The following is a 21,115-nucleotide window of genomic DNA, read 5'->3' as shown; positions in this document are numbered from 1 at the left end:
GCTAAAAAAGGGTTTTGTAAACCATTTCGCTCCTGTAAAAAATGTGTAAATGTTTAAGATGAGTGTCATTTTTATTTGAGTTTCGAGCCGAAATCACTTCTCACTTCTCACTGTTTGAAGTGGAACGAAAACATTCATATATATAAGGACCTTTAACCGGTTAACTAATACCATCATACTGAGAAGATGATAAATCATCTTCCATCCAAAAGTGGCTCGTTAATTGCTTGTTAGCTAAAGCGGAATATCACAAAAAACGAAACGAAATCTCGCGAGTCATAGCATACCCCAGTAGCGATCAAAAGGTAGCGTCCGTTCAAGCGAAACTTGTGCGACTCTCTGGCAGGGCCACGGGTACCCCGTGGCAGGGCCAGGCTATTCGCAATACCCGTTTACTGCACCAAATTCAATCATTGTGCGATGCAGATTATAAAACCTTCGAAAAAGGTCTTACTTGGTGAGCCGGCGAATGGAGGTTATAAACGACGGCCGGTTCCGGACCATAGCCATCGGCAGGGAGCCGTTACGGGCTCGTTTCCGTGCGCTTCTCTATTTTTAATCGGTATAGGCAATGGGGTAGGATGAATGGGGTTTTACAACCTTCCCTCGGGTTGGGAAGTGCTAAGGGGGAGTTTCGCTATTTCGAGTCTTGTGATCGGCTGGTACGGGTGAGCAGCACGATCGCAAAGACACACACATACTAGCGTTCCCGCGCTAATTGCACCTAGCAAGGAACTCGTGTCGCTGTCCGGTGGCATGTTTGAAGAGGGTCGTCGACACAGTAACTCAGCAATAAAGACAACAACGACAGAATAAAACCGGCACATCGCAAAAGAATATCTTATAACTTGTTCTCTCTCGCAGCAGCATAAATATGCTGAAAGGCGAAGAGAAATGATGATGGTGATGATGATTGCCTTGATCGACAACTATCAGCAGCGATCGAGCAGTTCCATGCGGTGTGGTGTAGCGCAAAAACTTGCACCTTTCGATCGACCGAAGCCGGAGGGTTTTTAGCCCATTCGCCTCCAAGTGTCATGGAGTGGTTTGACGGATGACTCTCGTTATGCATGAACGAGAATAATCGTAGCCGATCGGCAAACTGGCTGGAAATAATGTGCCAAGGTTGTAAGCGTCCCGGGAATTGTGGGGAGCTGCTGCATCTTGGTGGGTTGTTGGCAGTTCCTGCATTTCGCGTCGTTCGCCCAGAAGACACGCTGTGGCATACGATAGCACGGCCTAGGTGTTACTGCTGCCGATTGGATGGACAAGATTTACTGCTCCCTTTTTGCTTCTTTGCATGTCGTACTATTCAACCGACGCTGGTACTCAAGCGAATACGCTGGTAAGGTTAGTATCATATTACCCCCTGCGGGCACCTTTCTTCGTGCACGTCGAGTTCGTACGGAGTGGTGTAGAGTTGACGGGATCTTGTGGTTGTTAAGTGTGCCTCTTACCATCCCGAGGCCAAGATACGTGTAAGTACCGGACTTGTTAACGTGTAAAAATTTGCCAGGTTGCTTACCACCACCCTTCGGAGACAGCTTCAACGCCGAGCACGGTTCGAAACGGGTTAGTCGATTTATGTTTTGAATTAGAACTACCTGAAGGTGCTGTAACGAAATTGGTGCTGTAGTTATTGGCGTGCAAAGATACACTGTATTTGGTTGCTATTTATTTCGTTTGCATACACGCAGATAGCCGAGGAGAGCCGAAGGAGGTTGCACTGGACCTTGAAAGAAACCTTATCGAGCGGGTGTTATAAACCTTGTGCATGCTTGCTTACCCTTTCCTTGGTGAGGCAAAACGACCGACATTGGACACCGAGCAATCCACTGTCTGGTTTGCAAGCTGCCGTTGACACCTTCGATACTTCGGGTGGCTTCTTCCTTGTGACGCAATATGGTGGGAAGCCTGGTTGTGTTCCCGTGCTGTGGCGACGTGCTGTCGGCAGTCTTAAGCTCCGGTGTTAGGTTCCGGTGTGCTACGCTTCAAAGGGCAGTCTATCATATCTCCGGCTTCGGGCGGGAGTTAGCTGAACGGTGTGTTTGCGCTATTGCGTCGAACGATTTGTTCGGATTAAGGGTAAGAGGGTAAAGCACGACAAATATCCGTCCATGCAGGCAGGTCGAACTGCACGGTCACTTTTTGCTGTCCAGTGAACCTAATCCATCCAGAGTGTCTAAATTTGTATGGTGCGATAGATCGGAAGGACAGGCGGATGAAGGATGGGCACAGCAGGTTTCGTTTCAGCGGGAATCGTTCAAACATAGAGTTGTGCAGGTAGCTAGCAAAAAACGAAGTAAGACAAAACACAAAAGCACGGCCCTTTGAACTTTTTCTGCATCCTGCAGGACATACCCATTTGTTTGTTTTAGTGACCCGAGCCAACAATGCACGCAAAGTGTCATAAGATGGGCTGAGCGGTTCGTGGAAGGAAAACAATTCGTTTTTATCGCGTTTCCTCTGCCCGAACGGTTTGACTTTTCAGTGTTTTTTTTTGTCTTTCATTTGAGATAGACCATCAAAGAACCGAGAGACCGCTAGAAATTGTATGCCCAAATGTTGAAGCTTTCCTTCAAGAAGAAAAAAGGGAATAACCACAATCAGGGAAATATTGTTTGCAAATGGACACGAGCGACAGGAGACACGTTACCAAAAAAGGATCCTCACCGAAACGCAAACACGAGAGTACGCGCGCGAACGCCTTCTGGCAAAAAAGATAAGATACAATTTCGGTAATGTTCGTTGGTTCGAACCATTTTTGTAGTATCTTTTTTTTGAGAGAACTTGTATCCTTGAATGAGCGAAAACCGCACCAGGAACTGTCAGTGAAACGGGGAGAAAAAAAACAAATTCCTTCACATGGAGGCGAGGCAAATACCGATCCCGAGTTCCGATATATCGGCAAAAGGAAAAAAGGCATGGCATGCATGCTCGTGGCTCGTATAGCACTACCACGCACGCTGGTGCCTTTCTTCGCCCTTGCCCTGTTAGCAGCGAGAACAAGAAAAAGGCGGCCACGTTGGAAGTTGACTAACGAGCCGAAAGGGAAGAAGGAAAACATAAATATCAACCGGGGACAGTCAAACATGGCCGGCGTTGAAATTCGTTGTGTCGGTGTCTGAGTTTCTTTCCATCTTTCTTCCACACCGTTGCCTTTCGGTTGTATCACGTACCATGATCGCTCCATCCACGCACTCTTTGTGGTCTAAAGGAGTTGGAACTGGTAACAATTGCAAAGAAAAGGAAGAAAATAGAGAAAAGGGAGGATTTTTTTGTAAAAGGAACTGGCTTCAAATCTGTAGAACAGCAGTAGATCTTGCTTTTGGCGAAATTCTTCGAAGGTCTTCCAATATTCCAACGCATCTATTTTGAGCTCACACCTCACTGTTTATACGTACAGTGGCAGAAACATCCAACTCCTACCGAGCAACAATAAGGGTGGACAAAGATATTCCTTGCGTATACTTTACATACGGCCACGGCAAGGGGGGCAAGCTTATGATCCGCTGTCCACGGTAAACAACAACGCCTATAGATCGCAGTCTTGCAGTTACAAAATCGGTTATAAACAACGCATCAACTTGTCCAAATGAAGGGAAACTCGTTGGAAATTGGCAACGCTTTCCGATTTTGCGTTCGATCGTCAATGTCAGTGACATGCCGGTTGGACATCGTTACTCTGGGATGTAGAGATTTGTATGTTGGATTGATCTTTGCTCCGTATATTGAACGCCGTGGAACGTGAAATGCAGCTTTGCAGTTTGATGGAACCTAATGCATCTTTAATGCATCGCACGATTTATGGTGTGTGTACAGAAAACAGGCAGTGTTATAAATCAATCAGGCTAGCTTTTCCAATGGTGCTGTTTTCGTTATGGTTTATTCCGGAGCTAATTTTTCGTGCTGCTAATAGCCTCACTGCAGTGATCGTTTGACAATTTCTAAGCGGTAACCATTGACCCGCGTAACCAATTGATTGTTATATAATTTATAATTATCAATAAAAGAAGGCCACTTCCATTAAAGGCTTTAAGGTATTTAAATTCATTGCGTACCAAAAGCAGTACGTTCAAAGTAACTTCTTACTCCAAGAAATTAATTCGCAAAACACATCACATATGAAGCGGAGCGAATGAAATATTAATCCTAAACCCGCTCGGAACGATCCGCTGTGTCAGTGTCAGCCAAATCCGACTACTAACTGACTGGCAGCTTTAAAATAAACGGCTTGCCATTTTCGCAATCCCATCATGCTGTGTAACTGCACGCACTCTCACTTTGCATCGGTTTGGTGTTGCATTCCTCCAAGATGCACCAGGAAGACGAGCAGATCGTAATACGTTCGCTTGGTTCGTTCGTCTTGCGAATGCGATCGATTCGTTTTTTGTTCAAGAAAAGCTGCATAAAGATGGAATAATGTCAGCAGGAATGGTTCGCAAAGAATGTCGAAGGTGGTAATGGGTTGGTGAAAAATGTGTGCAGCAATCGTGTCTTTTTCCTTCTTCTCCCGGGAGTGCATCCAGGTGGAAATAATCCGGCCGTTGTTGGTTTTAACACTTTCGAAAATGTGTCAAAAAAGCACACCTTCCTCTTGCACACGGTTCCATGTTTTTGTCTGTGTGGTGAGCATACGCTCCTCGGTACAGATTGGAAAACGTACTTCGATTTATGTTGATGGTGTTGTTGCCGTTGATTTTTTTGCACGCAACTCTTACGGCTGTATCTTGTTTTTTTTTTCGGTAGAGGTTTGGCTTGTTGCTTAGTGGCTCTTTTTCAACTGCATTTTGCCATCAGTTTCAGAGTCCGAAGTCTCCATCATCCCGTTTGGCGTAATCTTTATGGGCGACTTTCGTAGCGCTTTCGGTCGACACCTTTGGGGCATGGCGGTGGTATAGCGAAAACAAGCGAAACGAGAAAAGAACATCGCAGGCAGGGATGGGTAGGGAAACATTGGGCGCTGTGCGGGAGATAAAAATATAGGTTGTTTTGCTAAAGGCTGTACGCGTTGATGCTGACGCATGCCGAAGGGTTGATGGGGTGGCTGAAGGGATGATTTGCTTGGGGTGTCAGATTGGATTTCAGGCACGCTAAGCAGCCCGAACCTTTGAGCACTTTCCACCTTCAACCTGGGCGGTAGAATTCGTCGACTGAAGGCTCGGGCTAAGGGCAAGGCGTAGAGAGCAAACGAAGGATGTCGTCCAGGCGAAGACGCACGAACCAGACGTAGGTAGAAATGTCGAAAGGCTTGTTGAGAATAATTACATTCCAAGTCCGCTGCTCCATCCCGGCCGGAGAATGACGATGCGGCGCAAGATGGCCGGCGCACAGCATCCATTATTATTCTGGAACGAACAACAGACATCAACAGGTAACGCCCCTTTCGGTTGGAGCACGTCCCTGTTGCTTCATAACGAGCTGTCCGTTGGGCTGAAGTCACGAGTGCCTTTATTCGGCCGCTGAAGATTGCTTTTATAGGAAAATTATTCCTCTCGTCCCCGTGTATGATAATTTCCGATCGCGTCGTTTGTCCGCCGGTGCTTCGTTTAGGTTTTATTCGTTTACACAGCGGGCGCACGGCTCCACGCGGACCTGGTACGATTGTTTGCGGAAAGCATGCTCATGGAGCCGGGAGCGGAAGAGAGATGGTCGGGTCGGGTGGGTGAGGGATGCTGATTGTGGGAAGATTTACATTTCACGATCGGGCGCGATCGAGAGTTTATCGATTTTGAACCATTTTTATTCGGTACATCAACGAGATGAGACGAGAAGGGAACGGGATTCGGTTCGAAGTGAGTGGTGTTGATCGTTATTCTTGAGAATAGTTCATTTGAAAGGGTGTCCAGGTGGGTTTGATTATCATTTGTTGTAGTTTGTTAAATGAAATCATTCTAGAAAAAATGGTAGAACATTTTCGACTGCTAGATTCTTAAATTCTGAATTATCAGCTTAGTCAGCAATAATGATCCACTAGTTTTAGTGTTAAACCTTTACAGAACTCTTTAAGGTGCATCACACTTCAGAATAAATAATATGACAAATAGATCCATCGGAGAGCAATAAAGTAAGAGCATAATTTTTAAATAATAGCACCATTAACTCAGGGAAATAGCAACATTTGACATTATAAACTATCGCGTTTGTGGCTCATCCCCAAATCCCACGAGGACGAGCAGGAATAGCAAACACAAACTATTCTACAACCGGCACTCCACCATCAGATAAGCGATTCGGTCGTAAGCGAAATATTTTGACAGCTTTTTGTTTCCACCAAGTTCGTCAAATTGATCGTATTCCGGGGAGGTCGTCGAAGATCGATGGAAAGAACTGGGCACTACAGCTTCCCGTCCTACACGCAAACGAATTCCGCGCGCAAAGGATGAGCTTCTTTGGCTGATTTGCCCCTGTTGTTTCGTTGCGCCTTCACCCAGCCTTCGTACCATCGCGAACCGCCATTGCCATAAAATGGTGAGGCTGATGGTGGATTAGTTGCCCGGAAAGCTCTGCTCAGTGTAGTATGTCGCGAGGTTTTAGTTTTTGTTTTCTTATTGAGACAAAATGTGTTCAGCGTCGTCCACCTCGCTCGATCCGCAGCCGATAGCAGCAAAATGTCGTGGACCGATTTTAGGGCGGGTGCGGAATCGGGTGAAGGAATACTCAAAAAGCAATTCGAATTCGTCCATTCCTCTAGAGTTTTCCTGTTTGCTGCCTTCTCGTGCCCCTCGGCGCACCATAAATTGATCCACGATGGGGTCATAAATTTTAATTAATAAAAATAAATGCGGAATAAAATCTACAAAATAAAGCGATTAAGATTTTGAACGATTTCCCCTGGCCAGAGGAGTGGAGACCCACTGATCGGCGGCTTGTGGATGATACTGAGGAATGGGAGCTGTTTCTTTTTTGCTTCGGTTTTGGTCACTATTATTGATTTGATGCTTTCCCTCGAGTCGAACTCGGGAATGGGCAGATCGATTGGCTGATGGTTTACGGCAGCTGATATTTCGCCTGCAGCAAAGATGGAGCCCGGATGGTGTTTGTGGAGGTGTTTTGATTGAATAATGCAGCGAGAGGGATAGCAATCGTTCCGATCGATAGGGGATGGCGTTGATCGTATTGTTTAGTTGTTGTTTTTCTTTCTTCATATCGTCTTTTGATTTTCGAGTCGAAATCAATAAACGGCGAACGAACGAACGATCTCCTCAATTTTACTTCGAGGGGTATAATAAAGTCAAAACGGTTCAAGACAAGATCCAATTTGGATATCCAAAAAACATAACAAGCTGCCTTCGTGGCGCTAGGTTGTAGTGTATGGAGAGGAAGGCGGTTATTTTTGCACGAAATGCAACCAGGGGTCAAGAATGATACGAGCTGGAAGTCCTATTACAGTGGAGATTTAAAGATCAACTTGTTTCACTGGGTGTAACTGAATGGTCCTCTAACCCTCTCTTATATTTCTGGAGCAACTCTATGTTTGGGATCACTTCAGCTTTGGAATTATGCGAGCGATAATAGAATATTTTTAGTACTTGGGTTTTAACCTACAATTATTAGAAGCCACTAATAAAAACGAACTACGAATAAAGTAGAGGAAAACCGAATATTGATTCCCCATTTGTTTCCAATTTCATCAAAAATGTTGAAAATGACTGTAGAAATTGTTCAATATACTTTTCAAGCCCTCTGCATTTAAATCAGCTATGCATTTAATAGATGTGTAGATAAAAACTGTTATAAAATCAGCATGGTGGAGAGATAAATTTAAATTTTAAAAATACCCAGAGTGGATATATTTGGATTAGTCTGGCGATGATAGTGGTCTTTCCCTCCACACTTATCTCTTGCATAGTATTGGATTTAGTGCTCTAAAAGCATTCCCAACATAGAACACGCACCATGCTCAACATGCTAATCTTACTTACCTGAATAAAAAAATGCAAATCTGTTCCGATAGTGTTGTTCGGTATCGATCAGGGACCAGACGTTATCAAGTCTGAGCTGCGATTACAGTTCAGGAAGCGCGTTGCGAGGTGACAAATTAATTTCGGTTATGAAAAAACTTAATTCTGCACGCAAACGAACCGTTCCGTCCAAAGCGCACTAAAACTTCGTGCACGATTAAGTAGAAGTAGTGTACCGAAATAAACTGGACACATTTCGACTTTGCCGTGTGTCTCATAAATTCGGCGGCAGCAAAACCGTGCAACAGATCAAAGCGAAAAATTAAACATAGGTGTTGTAAGTTGTGTAGAAGCATCGTGGAGGGAAGAAATAACAAGACCAAATCACGCACGGTACAACAGACGTGGGTAGAGAATTTAATTTCCACTTTATCAGCCAACAATTTGTCATCTTTGACAGGCGTCCGAACCGATACGGTGGCTTGAATGTTTGGCTGATCGAAGGAAACAACCCTCGAAATATATTGGGACTTGGGCAGGAAGGAAGAAACAAGGGCAAGACGGTTTGACGAGATGGTAGTTACCATTAAAAAAAGATCAAGTTTTGGAACTAGCTCCATGCCGTTGGATGACCCCGTTCACTGTGTAGAAATCAAAAACGATCGATAGATAGGCGAGGTGTTGGCAGTACAGCTGTCCAGCTTGAACAATCTAGCCGCCGACAGGACGTGTGTCTCTCAATCCATGGCACAATCGATCAGTGTAAATAAGCAACACGCCAGCCAGCAAGGCCTACCGAAGCTAGCTGGCGTTGTTGGTTGGAGTTTTCAAAGTGTCCAAGATGGACACAAGCCCCCCTTCAGCTTTGTCAATCATTCATCGACACACATACATGCTCATGCTCGCGCACATATATAAACACCCGCCAAACCAATCAACCACGTTGATAAATGATGTACCGTCATCGAGCCATCTTAAAGATGGAAAGAAAAATAGCCGTATTTTTTTCAGCCGACAACCGGACGTTAGACTCTGGCCGGCAGGGTGGCTGTAAAAGGAACTACAAAAAGCCAGTACCATGGTCAATCCATGCGCGAAGAAGGTTAATTGACCCTCGCAATAGAAGCAGTATCGTTTGCGCTCGATCATGTACAGCGACTGTTCCTTCTGCTTGAAGGTGTGCGCACACGCCATTCATTTAATCGTTCTCGTTGTTGAGGTTTCGTTGGAGTTCTTCATCAGATCGCTAGAACGGTGAAAGAATATGCGATCATTGTCGACGCAGGGGTGTAGGAAAATGAAAGAGGAAAACAAGAGTATTAATCATTGCTTTCAACTTTCTGACAAACGAAGTCCAAAATGTCTAACTCTTTCTCATCGCAAGGCGGACTATTTCCAGTCGCCTCTATCCGTTGCTTCATCTCGCGTTCGATAGCGTATCGGCTAGATGCAATCAACACAACCTAGACATCATTTATCATTTCAATCTGATACGTTCTGCCGCTGCTGACGATCTCGTTTCTGCTTTTGCGAGCGGTTGAACGGGCCTCTTAATCGTTTTCCGAATCTCTCCATCTCCACGGAAACTGTCAAAATTGAGCCTCCATTTGAAGAGGTTTGTTTGGTGACCGGTTTTCCATCGCCTGTCCAGCAAGGCTTTCATCTTCTTATCGATCTTTCATTATGGTTCGCAGGACAAAGAGTTTCCCGTATTTGCATGCGCTAAGATGTAGTGCGTAGTGTTGAAAACTTATTTGTAATATGTTTCCAAACATAGTACATGTACTGGAAATGTTTTATTACTGTAGCGCTCACTATTCTCGTGACTATTACTTGCAGTATTACGATCCTGATTTTAAGACTCTCTCACGATGTCCGCATCTAGTTATTGTTACGTACAACATGTTACATCGAAACGATCGTTTAATCGCTGCCATTGGTTTCACCACCGCACTGTGTATCAAACTGATGTAATTATTTGATAGCAACTGCATTTAAACTAAACCATTCATTTTGTGCCGACCATTTTAATTAAGCTGCAGCGATCTATCTTGCGGCCTCCGATAAAAAACGGCCGAGGAAAGGGCGATTGACACATCGTTAAAACAAATGCGTTACCGGCAAAGGAGGGGAAACTCGTTGAACTTGCCGCATGTTCGTGCGTGTGATGTTAAAAATTAATCAGCTAATAAATAATGACCTTTGGAGCAAGGCACGGTGAACCGTTGGAACCGGTGGGTAATAATTTATAAGCAAACCAATCAAGCCGCCAGCGGTGTTGAAATGAAAAAAGAGATGTGTTCGGAGGTTGGCCATATTTTTCGGGCCAAACAAAATCGAATAATCATTAGTTTGGAAATGTTCGGATAAGTAATGAAACAGATTGTGGAATGCAGTTTTCCAGTTTGGCCGGAGAGGAAGAGTTCGTCCGGGAAGAAGGAATTACGTTCGAGGCGCAAAAAATTGTTGCTTAATTGTGAAATAAATTACTCATTGTACTATGTGAATTACTTACTGTGATAGAGATTATTCGCTTTTGTGGTACGTACTGGAAAAGTAGGTGAACTATTGCAAAGATACTCATTATTTTATGTTGATATCTTCTTAATTTATAACAACATGTATAACTGTCGCATGCATGCCGTTGTCCAGTTAGTTTCATTTTATAATGAAATTTAGTTTAGACACATGTCAAAATATAAACATAAAATCCGAGAGCGCCAATTATAGGATGAATAAAACCCCCAAAAGTTCTCGATGATCGATCCTTGTGACCTTTCCGATCGAAATTGCAAAAGAAATAGGCAAAGCATTATCGCTATGGAGCAAAATTATCATGTCCAACCATCAACGCACACCAGCGAGCCAACGAAAGGTCAACCCACAAGCAAAACAAGCAAAAGACGTCGACCGCCGAAAAGCGTCAACACACCACCGGCCTGTCATAATCCGTTGCGGCGTGTCGTTAATCGCACCATTTTATCTGGCATATTTTAATTAAATCTCTCTGCCGTACGACCACCACCCGCTCCAAACTTCCCGGCGAAAATGCTGGTTGACGTAGTTTATGTGTATCGCTTTTTTATTTCGTCTCCGTGTCTTTCTCCCGGGCCTGGCCGGCCGGTGGAATGGAAACCAAATGACAAACGGCTTCAAGCATCGAACTTCTCGTTTGAAATGGAGGAAAGGTGCCGACCGTGATGTGTACAAGTTGGGAGAACGCAAGAAGCAACAACAAAAAACCGACCCAAGAAAGCCGAATTAAATCGACCAACGCTTCTTCGGCCCCTTTTTCCATGCAGGGTGAACTGAGCGAACGTTGGCCGATCGCGCGCACACAAACCGTTTATCTAATCGGGCACGGTAAATGTTTCATGTAAAAATAGACTTAACTAATTAGATTTTTCCTTGCGTTTTGCTTCACTGCGATCGCTTCCGCAACTGGCGTGGAGGATTTTTATGCTCTCTTCCGTACCGCCACTGTTGGCCTGGGGGCGGTGGTTATGGCTATCCGAAGAAAATGGGCCACACGGGAAGGATCCAGCCAGCTACTGGTTTTATTTTATTGAATAAAACTGTGCTGTTATTGTTGCTGTGTTGTGGTTCCGGCTCTGGGAAGTCGCACGGCAGTTAGCATATACGTAGATGGTCAATCAGAACTGGGTTGGATGAATCTTTCCGAAATTTAATTTACTATTTTTTTCGCTTTTAGAAATCGCATTAGATAGAATGTTGGAGTATAATTTTAAGTTACATCAATGCCTTCATGGAGGTATCACATATGAATAAAACTGGCAATCAATGTAGAAGATATTTAATTAATTTTATGTATTCGAGTCCTATGGTTTTCATATGATGATGATCCTAGCTCGTCCTAGCGTCAGTGCCATAGAAGAAGTAATAAATTCATTTTATGTGTGATAACTGTGACAGTGAGCTAGATATCGACGAAGACCTCTCAAATTAGCTACAAATTCCGTTTTGATCGTGAACTTGCATTCCTTTGAAACGTTCAATCTAACTCACATCATATGTCTCTTCTTCTCTATTCTTGCAGGTGGGCGATCCTGTGTTTGCGTTGGAGTAAATCCGTCCGTCGACTGTTGGGTACCGATCTTGGGTCACCCTCCGATATTCACGCGGAGAAACCGAACTCGTCCCACGATACACTGTTCCAGCTGGCAGCCTGGGGCATACCGGCGATCCTCACCGTGATCGTGCTGGTGGCACGGCTCGTCGACGCAGATGAACTTTTCGGTAAGTTTGATTGGTGTTTGTTTTTCGGTGCTTTTATGATAATGTTTAACGAGATACCACTTCCTGTCCCGGGTGTTAGGGATGAGTTCTGAGTTGCTAGCGACAGACGCAGCGGCACGGTCCCGGCATAGTGACTGTTGTTTCTTCTGGTAGTTACATTTGCCCCTGTTTATGACACCTCGCTGGGCGTTGCTGGGCGGCTCCTTGGGCGGCAATTCTGCTCGGGAGCGATCCCTTCGCTTCCGGGGTACTGTATATTCAAGTTATGTATGCTTCGGTTCTAAACTAGACATCGAACCACGAAATATAAACTGTATGGATGGTTTTGTGCGTTTATCAGCGAGCAAATATTTACCGAACGGTGCACCGAAAACCCCGAGCAAACAAAATTATTAACAAGAGGCTGCTTATCTTCAGCCGGCGACTCACTTAGTTTGGTACCACAGTACCCTTGCCGGGTGGTACCCGCGGGATGCGTGTTAGGTTTCCTTTATCACTACGCTACCTTCCTTCCTGACAGGCAACAATGTGCACTGTTGTTATTTAGATAAAAAAGCCCCATTCTGCATTCCACGCCTCTACACCAAGATGTCACCATTGCTTATCTGCCACCGATCGCGTGTTGGTTTGGTTTTTGACAGTTCCGATGCGCGTTCCCGTGCTTGTGCGTAAGTTTTCCCTGGTTTCGGTTATGGGTGAAATGTGTACGGTGTCCAACTATTTTTTGGCGGTTCTATCTCTGAAAGTGCGCCATATGCGTCCATGTAATGGGAATCCATTCTGGACGGTTGTGTTGTACAAAGCCTCTGAGCTGGATGATCACACGATTTTCCCCGTTCTCGACTGAAATGTTTGTTCGGTGGTATTGGATGTGATTAAACAAGCTCACCTCTGCATCGCTGACAGATAGGCAGAATCCTTGCTTTATTGTAGAGGCGTTCATGCCTTAAGTCTAATTAGCGTGTTTGTTAGTTGTCTGTGTTTATCTTGTAGATATGAGTAGTTGGTAGAGATGACATCAAACCAAATCTCACCGCAGCGGTCGGTAGATGAAAACCCCAAAGTCATTTCTGAAGTTGAGTTTCTTCTAATTCTATACCTTGCAAAGTTATCTGTACCATAGAATGCATAGTTATAAAACAAGGAAGACAGCAAAAATCCTTCGCAAAAACTCTCCCTTATCGATGATGGAGCTGATCGCCGATCCTCTTTCTGTATGTATTAATATAAAAAACAACTTAAACAAACCCCTTCCACAGTTTAGTGTGACAAAAAAGTTACTCATTTCTCCCACATTGCAAAGCGATGTCTGAGGAGATGGGATATGTGAGAAACGAAGTGTCGATTGAAACCGGTTCATCGAGTTTGTTCGGAACGACGGACGGCAACCAGGGCCAGAACAATGCCACAGCACATCACACGATGGTGTGTTGGTGGTAGGTGGCAAAGCGAATCGTATTACCATGCTTCTGTTCGGATGCATCCAAGATCGAATACACCATTTGCCCGCATTCTCGCTGTGTGCAGAGGTGCACAGGCTGTGCAATCTCGTACATGCTGGGGTGTATTATTTATGTGTTTCTGTTCGATTTTTGCACGATTTCCTGCCGTACCGGCGACCGAAGATGGTAAAGGGCAGGAGAAAATGTTCTCCCAATGCGAAAGGGTGTGTGTACAAGTACCGATGTACGTGAGGAAAACTGCTGCCCGAGCCGTAATAATAGGAAATAAATCAATCCGGGAACGAGGAGCGAATTAACGTTATTATGAATGTGTGCAACGGTGTGCAGGGTAACCGAAGCGCAGGAAATGCATTTCAGTTCAACACCTTCGCGCTCATGTGCATTACGATCGTAGCATGGCAAAAAACGGGCTGCACACGATCAACACCTTGCTCCTCTTGGTACGCTCCCTCCGTGTGGAGCCATGACATCGTGTGCAGAAGGCGGTCCAAGGTTCGAGGTGCTCTTGCTTATGAATGATGGTGGTTGAAGCGGCCTTCGTCGGCGAAGCATATTTCACCCTTATTCAGGATGCTTTCCTTAGTTTTGCTAACGGCTTCCCTTATCGTGCATGCTTTCCGTACCAACACGCCACATGGAAAACAATGGTGCAGCTGTAAGTTCTGTCTTCGATCATTCCAACCTTGCCAGTGAACGAACTGCTACAGAATCGCTAACGATCGATCATTCGGCCAATCATTATCCTTTCGTGCTGTTTCTGCGAGCAAGGTTACCTATGCCATGGGGGGAGGGAAAGAATGAAGGTTTCCATTTTCTGGTTGAACGGAGCATGGCGAACGAAGGAAAATGTAAAATAAGAAATGAAACACAGAGAGAGGGCGATTATAGTTAGAAAATAAAACGGCAACTGTAGTTCACTGCACGCTTGTTAACAGTGCTGCAAGCAAGAACGGTAGTGCGACATAAAATCACGACTTGGTAGTGACACACGGTGTCGACAGGCCGGGCTATGCAGCTACATCCATAAATGGAGTACAGCTTGCTGAAGGGGGGGATTTACTATCACCAGCTAGAAGCGGGCCATGGCCGTGCAACCCTGGCGGTTTATGGATGTTGGTCCCTTTTCAGGAGACTACGCACGTGTAAGATCGTTTATGTAGCTCTTTGCTGACGGAGCTGAAAGCAATGTAAGATTTGAATTGTTTTACCGTATGATGTTATGTATTGGTATGTTATAAATAAAGCGTACCTTTTATAATGTAAAGTTTTGTTGTGACTTTACTTTACTCTGAGCTGTTTAACGATTGTTTATTGTAACATTTTGACTGTCTCTGCATCTCTTACTCGCCTATAAGGAGTGTTTTAAGATGTTTTTGAAATACCTCTCGATGCTGCTGATACTCCGAAACGCTTGTTCGTATCCTTCACGAAACGAGAATCGTGCTGCATAAATAAATCAGTGTCAAGTATGGAGAAGCATCTTGAAGGACTGCAACCAGCAGAAATAAGAAAAAGGCATCAAGTTTCGATGGTAATAAAAAGCATCAAGACGACGAAAGAAAAACATTCCGGAATGCTGTTGAACATACATCAACTTTTGCAGGTCTACAAGCCGTAACTTAATGCAAAATGAAAGAACTTTTTATAATGCTGTCGAAACCGGTCTGTGAGATTCATGCTTCACTCGTTTGTGAACCAGTCTGTGTTATTGTTGTATTAGTTTTTGAAGTAGCATTCAAATGTTTCATTATCAATAAAATTCATACGGTTATTTGGAATAAACACACATACACACACATCAACATCTTCAAATCTCAATGAGATGCATAATTAACGAGAACGGTTGTCAACACATGCCATTAAAATTGTGGAAGGCGGGAACTCAAACTCGCCTGAGATGCATTAGAAATGTCAGTAAACCAACTGTCAGGGCAACATTCATCAAAGGCACTAATCATGCCACTACGCAATCTATGCTGCTTGATGCTTCGTGATACGGTTCTCGTTAGCGATGCTCATTATCGCTGCTTGAGATAGAACTTCTACTTATAGAAGTTTGAAGACGAAGATGATTTACTCATTTACTTGCAAACCACTAAACTCGTGGTGTTAGAGTGGTGCAGGCGATGATTATATAGTTGGTCGTTGAAGAAGCAATAGGTTGGTGTTGACGTAAAATGTAACACAGTCTGTTCAATATCATGATATGATTAGATTTTTGAGAAGAAATTGTTTAACGTACCTTTATGTTCCTTGTGTAATTTACCGCATTTCGTTCTGATTCTATCATCACTGACAGCTGTAGGTTTGAATGGCAATCGATCATAAAAGTAATAGTGTCTGATTGACTGCGGGATACGGGGTTTTAGTTGTATGCTGTGATAGTGACAGTGTGCCACGAAAGACTCTAATATACCACTGATAAGGGAACCGGCAGTTTAGTACGCAACCAGTTATTTGGAGTCTTTCCGTCGTCGCGCACTTTTTCAGAGGACCATCCAATTTTTTCAACTATTCTTCAAATAGAGGACTGCTCGGGTCGTACTATCGAGAGTTGTCCTCACTACTTTCATTTCCTTCCCTTGCTTTTCGTCGAACAGAGCGTGACACAAACACATATGATGAGACGTTAGCAGCTCCAGCAGCAGCAACCGCATCAGCCTAGATTGATCATGCGATCGATGTTCCGTGTACCGCTGATGTTCCGTGCAATCTAGACGCGCTCATTGTGGTCAGTTGCGACTCGCGTTGATTGATTGCCTACGCCGACTCTTGCAAACGGAAGCTTGTCGGTGTAGGTTTTTCTTTCTGTTCAGTCCCGTGTGGTGTTATTATTTTTCGCCTGCTGTTTTTTATTGTTTGCCGCCAATTTCTGTTGGCGGTGGAGAAGTACGCATACCACAGCGAAATGGCGGCATGTCGTCTCAAGTGGTTGGTTAATTAGGACCAATCAAACGGAACGATACGTGCAGTAAAACACCAAAGTGATGAAGCAATCGTTCATATGTTCTGACAGTTGGTGGCAACGGAAACTTCGTCAGTTTGAAAAAAAGCAAATATTATTTATGTAACAAACCTACGCAATTCATCTTCGGTACTGGTCGATGGAGAGTTGAATTAATCAAATTATCTATACCAGATTAGAGTCTCTGAAATATAAACCTTCTTCATATCCTAATTGTTAATAAAAGTTATCCACACTGCGCTCGACGTTAGGACATGGTGACCTAGACGTAAAAAATACTTTTTCCGCGGCCGAAATAAATCACCCCGAAAAACATTAAAACAAATTAATAAGCTTATTAAAATTCGCATTTAATCCCCCATCGTTGTTCAGCACGGCACAGGTAGCTTTTTTATCACACCGCCACCCAACTAATGACGCCGACGATGATCACGTTTGGAAGCAGGTTCAATGTTTGATAGGCACAAGTTGAGTCGATTGATTTTGTTTAATTTTTGCTGTAGAGGAGTTTTTTTTACTACGGAAAAGGGTTCAAAGCGCAAAAAACACCAAATTCGGGGTTGTAAATCAATGACAAGTGTTGCACACCACCAGGCAACCCTCTGTGCTTAAGGGCAAGTATCGATAAGATATGTTTTAAAGTATACGAATTGTACAGTGTGGAGCAGCATGAGGAATCGGACGGAAAAAAGGCAGCAGTGAATTGATTGATTTATCGGCGATAGAAAATGATTACAGCTACCGCTACAAGCGATTGGCTGAAAGCATTGGGTAGGTTATTGAGGAAATGGTGCCTATTTTTTGGACTGGTGCTCCATACGGTTGATCGAGTGGTTTATAAGTCGGATCGGTGGTCGTTTGGTAGGTGTTTGAAAGGGAACGAACGAGCGATAACGGCTTGTCATTTTATGACTTTAATTTTACTGTGTGAGATCGTTTTCTAGTACAAACAGAGCAACACACAACCGATAGTGGCTGTAGAAGTTGTCCAATAAAATTGATATTTTTAACCAAAGTTTTCGCGGTAAAGAAATTCCAGCGAAAAGACTTCGCTTTGTTTATGTAAATTTTATGATCTGAATTTTATGAATTGTACCAGATTGAACACATTGCAGCGATGTTGGTATGTTGTGATTTATCGACTAGGCTTTGGATCGTTACAAAACATTTCATGAGAACCCAGACATGCAACTCATTTCGTGTATCATGTCATTAGTGGAGCACACAGCGGAGTAAAATGCATCTCCATATTCAGCATAGCTCCTTTTAGACCGCAATCGGGCTCCGTTTTTTTTTTTTACTTTAAACCGTGTATCCTGTTACACCTCAAACTGTCAAATTTCACACGCTTCTGCGTGGCGCAATGGCTTGTTAGTGCACTCGAGCTGCATATCCGAGGCATGTTGGTACCAGTAAGTATTGTTTTCCATGAAAAAATCTTCTTCTCTTTTCTGATACGTTGGAGTGTTTGTCACGTCATGGTTGGGTTTATGAAAATTATAACAAAGAAATAAGGAAGCAGCAGATATAGCTCATCTTACAAAAGGAACCCGTGTTAACGTCGGTTTTTTTCGGTAATGCAATTAAACATCGTATGAACCTTGGATGTGATCGTGGTTTTATTGTATGCGTTATTTGCCCGAATTACAAAGAGGAATCACACCATTTTCGATCTCGTCGGTAATGTTTGAAGTGCGCCTACTGGCGAAAGATCTTACCGGTGGCCCTTGGTGGTGTGAAGAAGAAGAGACAGATGATATTTTAAACGTCGGTGAACAATGAAAAAAGGTCTCCTGTTAGCAAACCCTGGGGAAAGGATTGTTCGGGCCGTCTTATGCAAACTGCATAGCGAGACAAGCGACCGGTGCTTGTTAGCGACTGCTTGTTGCAATGGAACGCCAGTGCAATTGTCTTCCCACGCTAGGAAGTTGAACATTGTGCTCGTTGTATTTAAACCAGGCGCAATGAACAATAGCAGACGAATGGAATCAAAGAGACTTACTTTTTCGATGCTAGCCTTGAAATGTGAATCAATAATAATTTGAATTGTGATGCCCTAGAAATATGAAGTTGATAGAAGTAAGTTTGTATAATAGTGTTATAATGATTTTAAAATTAAATATAAATTGAATAGGGACTTCGCAGTCCTAAAATTTGGCAACCATTCTTAACGAGACTGTACCCTCAAGGGTTATGTTCCGCATTATCGAACGATCCTTAGCATCGATCGAGTACAGCGAGCATAAAACAAAGCCACAAATTATGCGAACGAAGCGCATAAATCATTCTCAATCTTTACCAGCATCCCCAACCCAACCCCAAATGCTACAGGGCCCATCCGCAAGTGGAAAACAATGGAACCATTCAAACCGAATCTTGCCGGGACATTCTTTACTTCACGGCACCGGTTTATGCTCATTTATGCTCCCATTTTCTTCCACGGCTGTGGAAGGGAAGGTTGATCAGAATCTGCAAAAAGTGAAACTCGGAGGCTCCGGGTGTCCGAGGCCGACCGAACGCACTACGAAAGACTGGCTTTGTCTTTGACGGTGCGTTGAGGTCTTTTTTTGTTTCTGGTCACTTTTCGAGACGTTCCGTTTTCATCGAAACAAAAATGAAGGAATAAGGCACGGGAACGCGTTCCAAACCGATCGAGAGAGAGAGAGAGAAAGAGAGAGAACAGAACAAACACAATCTTGTTGGAAAGGTGAATTGTTTGTGCGCTGTCCCCTTAGAGCATCCTGGCACAACCAGGAAGTTCGGGAATGCATTCAATTAAAGGTGAAATAAATGGTCCGTTGGACTATGGCTACTGTCGCTGTAAAAGGATTTTTTCCTGAGGGCATATTTATGCTAGTAATTTATTTAAATTGTATACATGAGCTGTTGGTGCCAGTGGTCGAGAGGTCATGGGAGTCTGGGGAAAGATGCTGTTTGTTTGCTGTATGTAAACAAAATCTCCAATGTATTCGGGGAAAAAGAGATAGTAAAATCCGAGGGGCAACGATCGAGTTGGAAATAATGGCAGTTCAGCATTGCTGAAGGGTTATTTGCTGGCTGGCTACCGTCGGGTAACAGCGACTGCGCTGACTGTGTAGAATTCAGAGTTTCTTTTTATATGCTGAATATTCAAATGGGACTGGAAAATAAAATACTTCGAAGACAGAAATGATTGGTTAGTCTAGATGGAGTAGATGCGGTCAACGTGCATATGCAATCTGCATTCGTGCGAAGGGGCACGACTGTGAGAAGTATGGGTGTAGACCAAATATATTTCCAATAAACAGAAATATGTTTTTATTAGAAAATTACAATTGAGGCTAATATTCAGATAGTTGACATTGATCATCCTAAGAAAAACAATATTGTAATGGCAACAAACCATCAACAACAATAACCCGAAACGATGAGAAAAGTGAATAAAAACTCTACCTTCGTGGGTTTAGTTTGGGCGGACATTTAAATATATCATGAAAACTTTGCTGCACTCTAATGGAAAGTTTACCAATCAAGCGTGTATGAACTGCCACACCTGCCCTAAACAATGACTCGGGACCAGATGGTGCCTCTCAGAGTGTTATGCATAAAAAAGAAGAGGTAAACCATTTCGAAATACGTCAACACTGCAATATTGCACACAACATCGCCTTCATCGCCATATCCGGACAATCCGGTGCGCAGAAAACCTTCCTTCTCTTGCATCACCATCATATTCCACATTCCCCGCAGCTCCTTACGGTTTCCCGGCAGCAATACAGTTTCATTTCCTTCCATATGTGCCACTCAACAGTGCGAAATGGTTTCTGCCGAGACGCGGCTTCGGCTTCATATTAAAAGTGCATTCCTCCAGGTGCTGCTTGTGTGCTCCAGTGCGAGCGTTTGCCGTGCATACGCGGTACCCGTGCATAAGCATGTGCGTCACTCAAGTAAAGTGCATTCAAATGTTTTTTCTTCCCCGTTCGCTGGTTCGCTTTGTTAAGATGCGTGTTAAGATTTGCGATGCTTCCATTCGCTTTTGCTGGCCCGTTTGCTGCACTCTGCTCTTCCGGTTGGAGCTGTAAGTTTTTTTTAAATTTTATTTGACCATCGATTGAAGGTGAGATTTGGCGAAGCTTCTTGTTAGTGCTAGCTTTGGCACGCACTTTTCGTTCGTATTGCATACCGCGCAGCTCGACCCTCGGGAATGGGGAGGTTAACTGGCCATTCAATATTGACCCTTTTCACCTTTTACAACGGCTGCACTTCTGCCAGCAATTGTTTGCACTTCAGTTACGTGAAGGCAGTGGAGGATCAACCCCCTTGGAGGCCCAAGACGGAATTTTTGAAGGGGGCCCCCTAAATTTTGCTACGACATTATCGGTGTTAGGGAGGTATACTTCAAACATGATTTAACAACACCAGCAAAGTCTCGGAAAGAAAGCTCTCTTGCGTACACCTCAGAGTTCTGTTGCGCAGCCCTGTAAACGGGCCTAGTAAGCTAGTCTATATATAAAAATTTGTATACGCTAAGGAGAACTATAACGCCA

General features: G+C 43.9%; 1 protein-coding gene across 1 annotated transcript in view; it reads left to right on the top strand.

Annotated features, from left to right (window-relative positions):
• LOC128301558 (frizzled-4) overlaps positions 1-21,115 on the top strand; it is a 35,578-nt gene that overhangs the window by 8,533 nt on the left and 5,930 nt on the right. Inside the window, exon 2 of the mRNA XM_053038108.1 lies at positions 11,962-12,161. Within this exon, the coding sequence (XP_052894068.1) occupies positions 11,962-12,161 (200 nt within the window). The remainder of the gene's footprint in view (positions 1-11,961; positions 12,162-21,115) is intronic.

The sequence above is a fragment of the Anopheles moucheti genome, chromosome 3 (assembly GCF_943734755.1).
Source record: "Anopheles moucheti chromosome 3, idAnoMoucSN_F20_07, whole genome shotgun sequence".
In the NCBI taxonomy this organism is placed as follows: Eukaryota; Metazoa; Arthropoda; class Insecta; order Diptera; family Culicidae; genus Anopheles; species Anopheles moucheti.
Note: the sequence above shows the minus strand (reverse complement) of the source record. Positions and strands in the feature narration are given on the sequence as shown.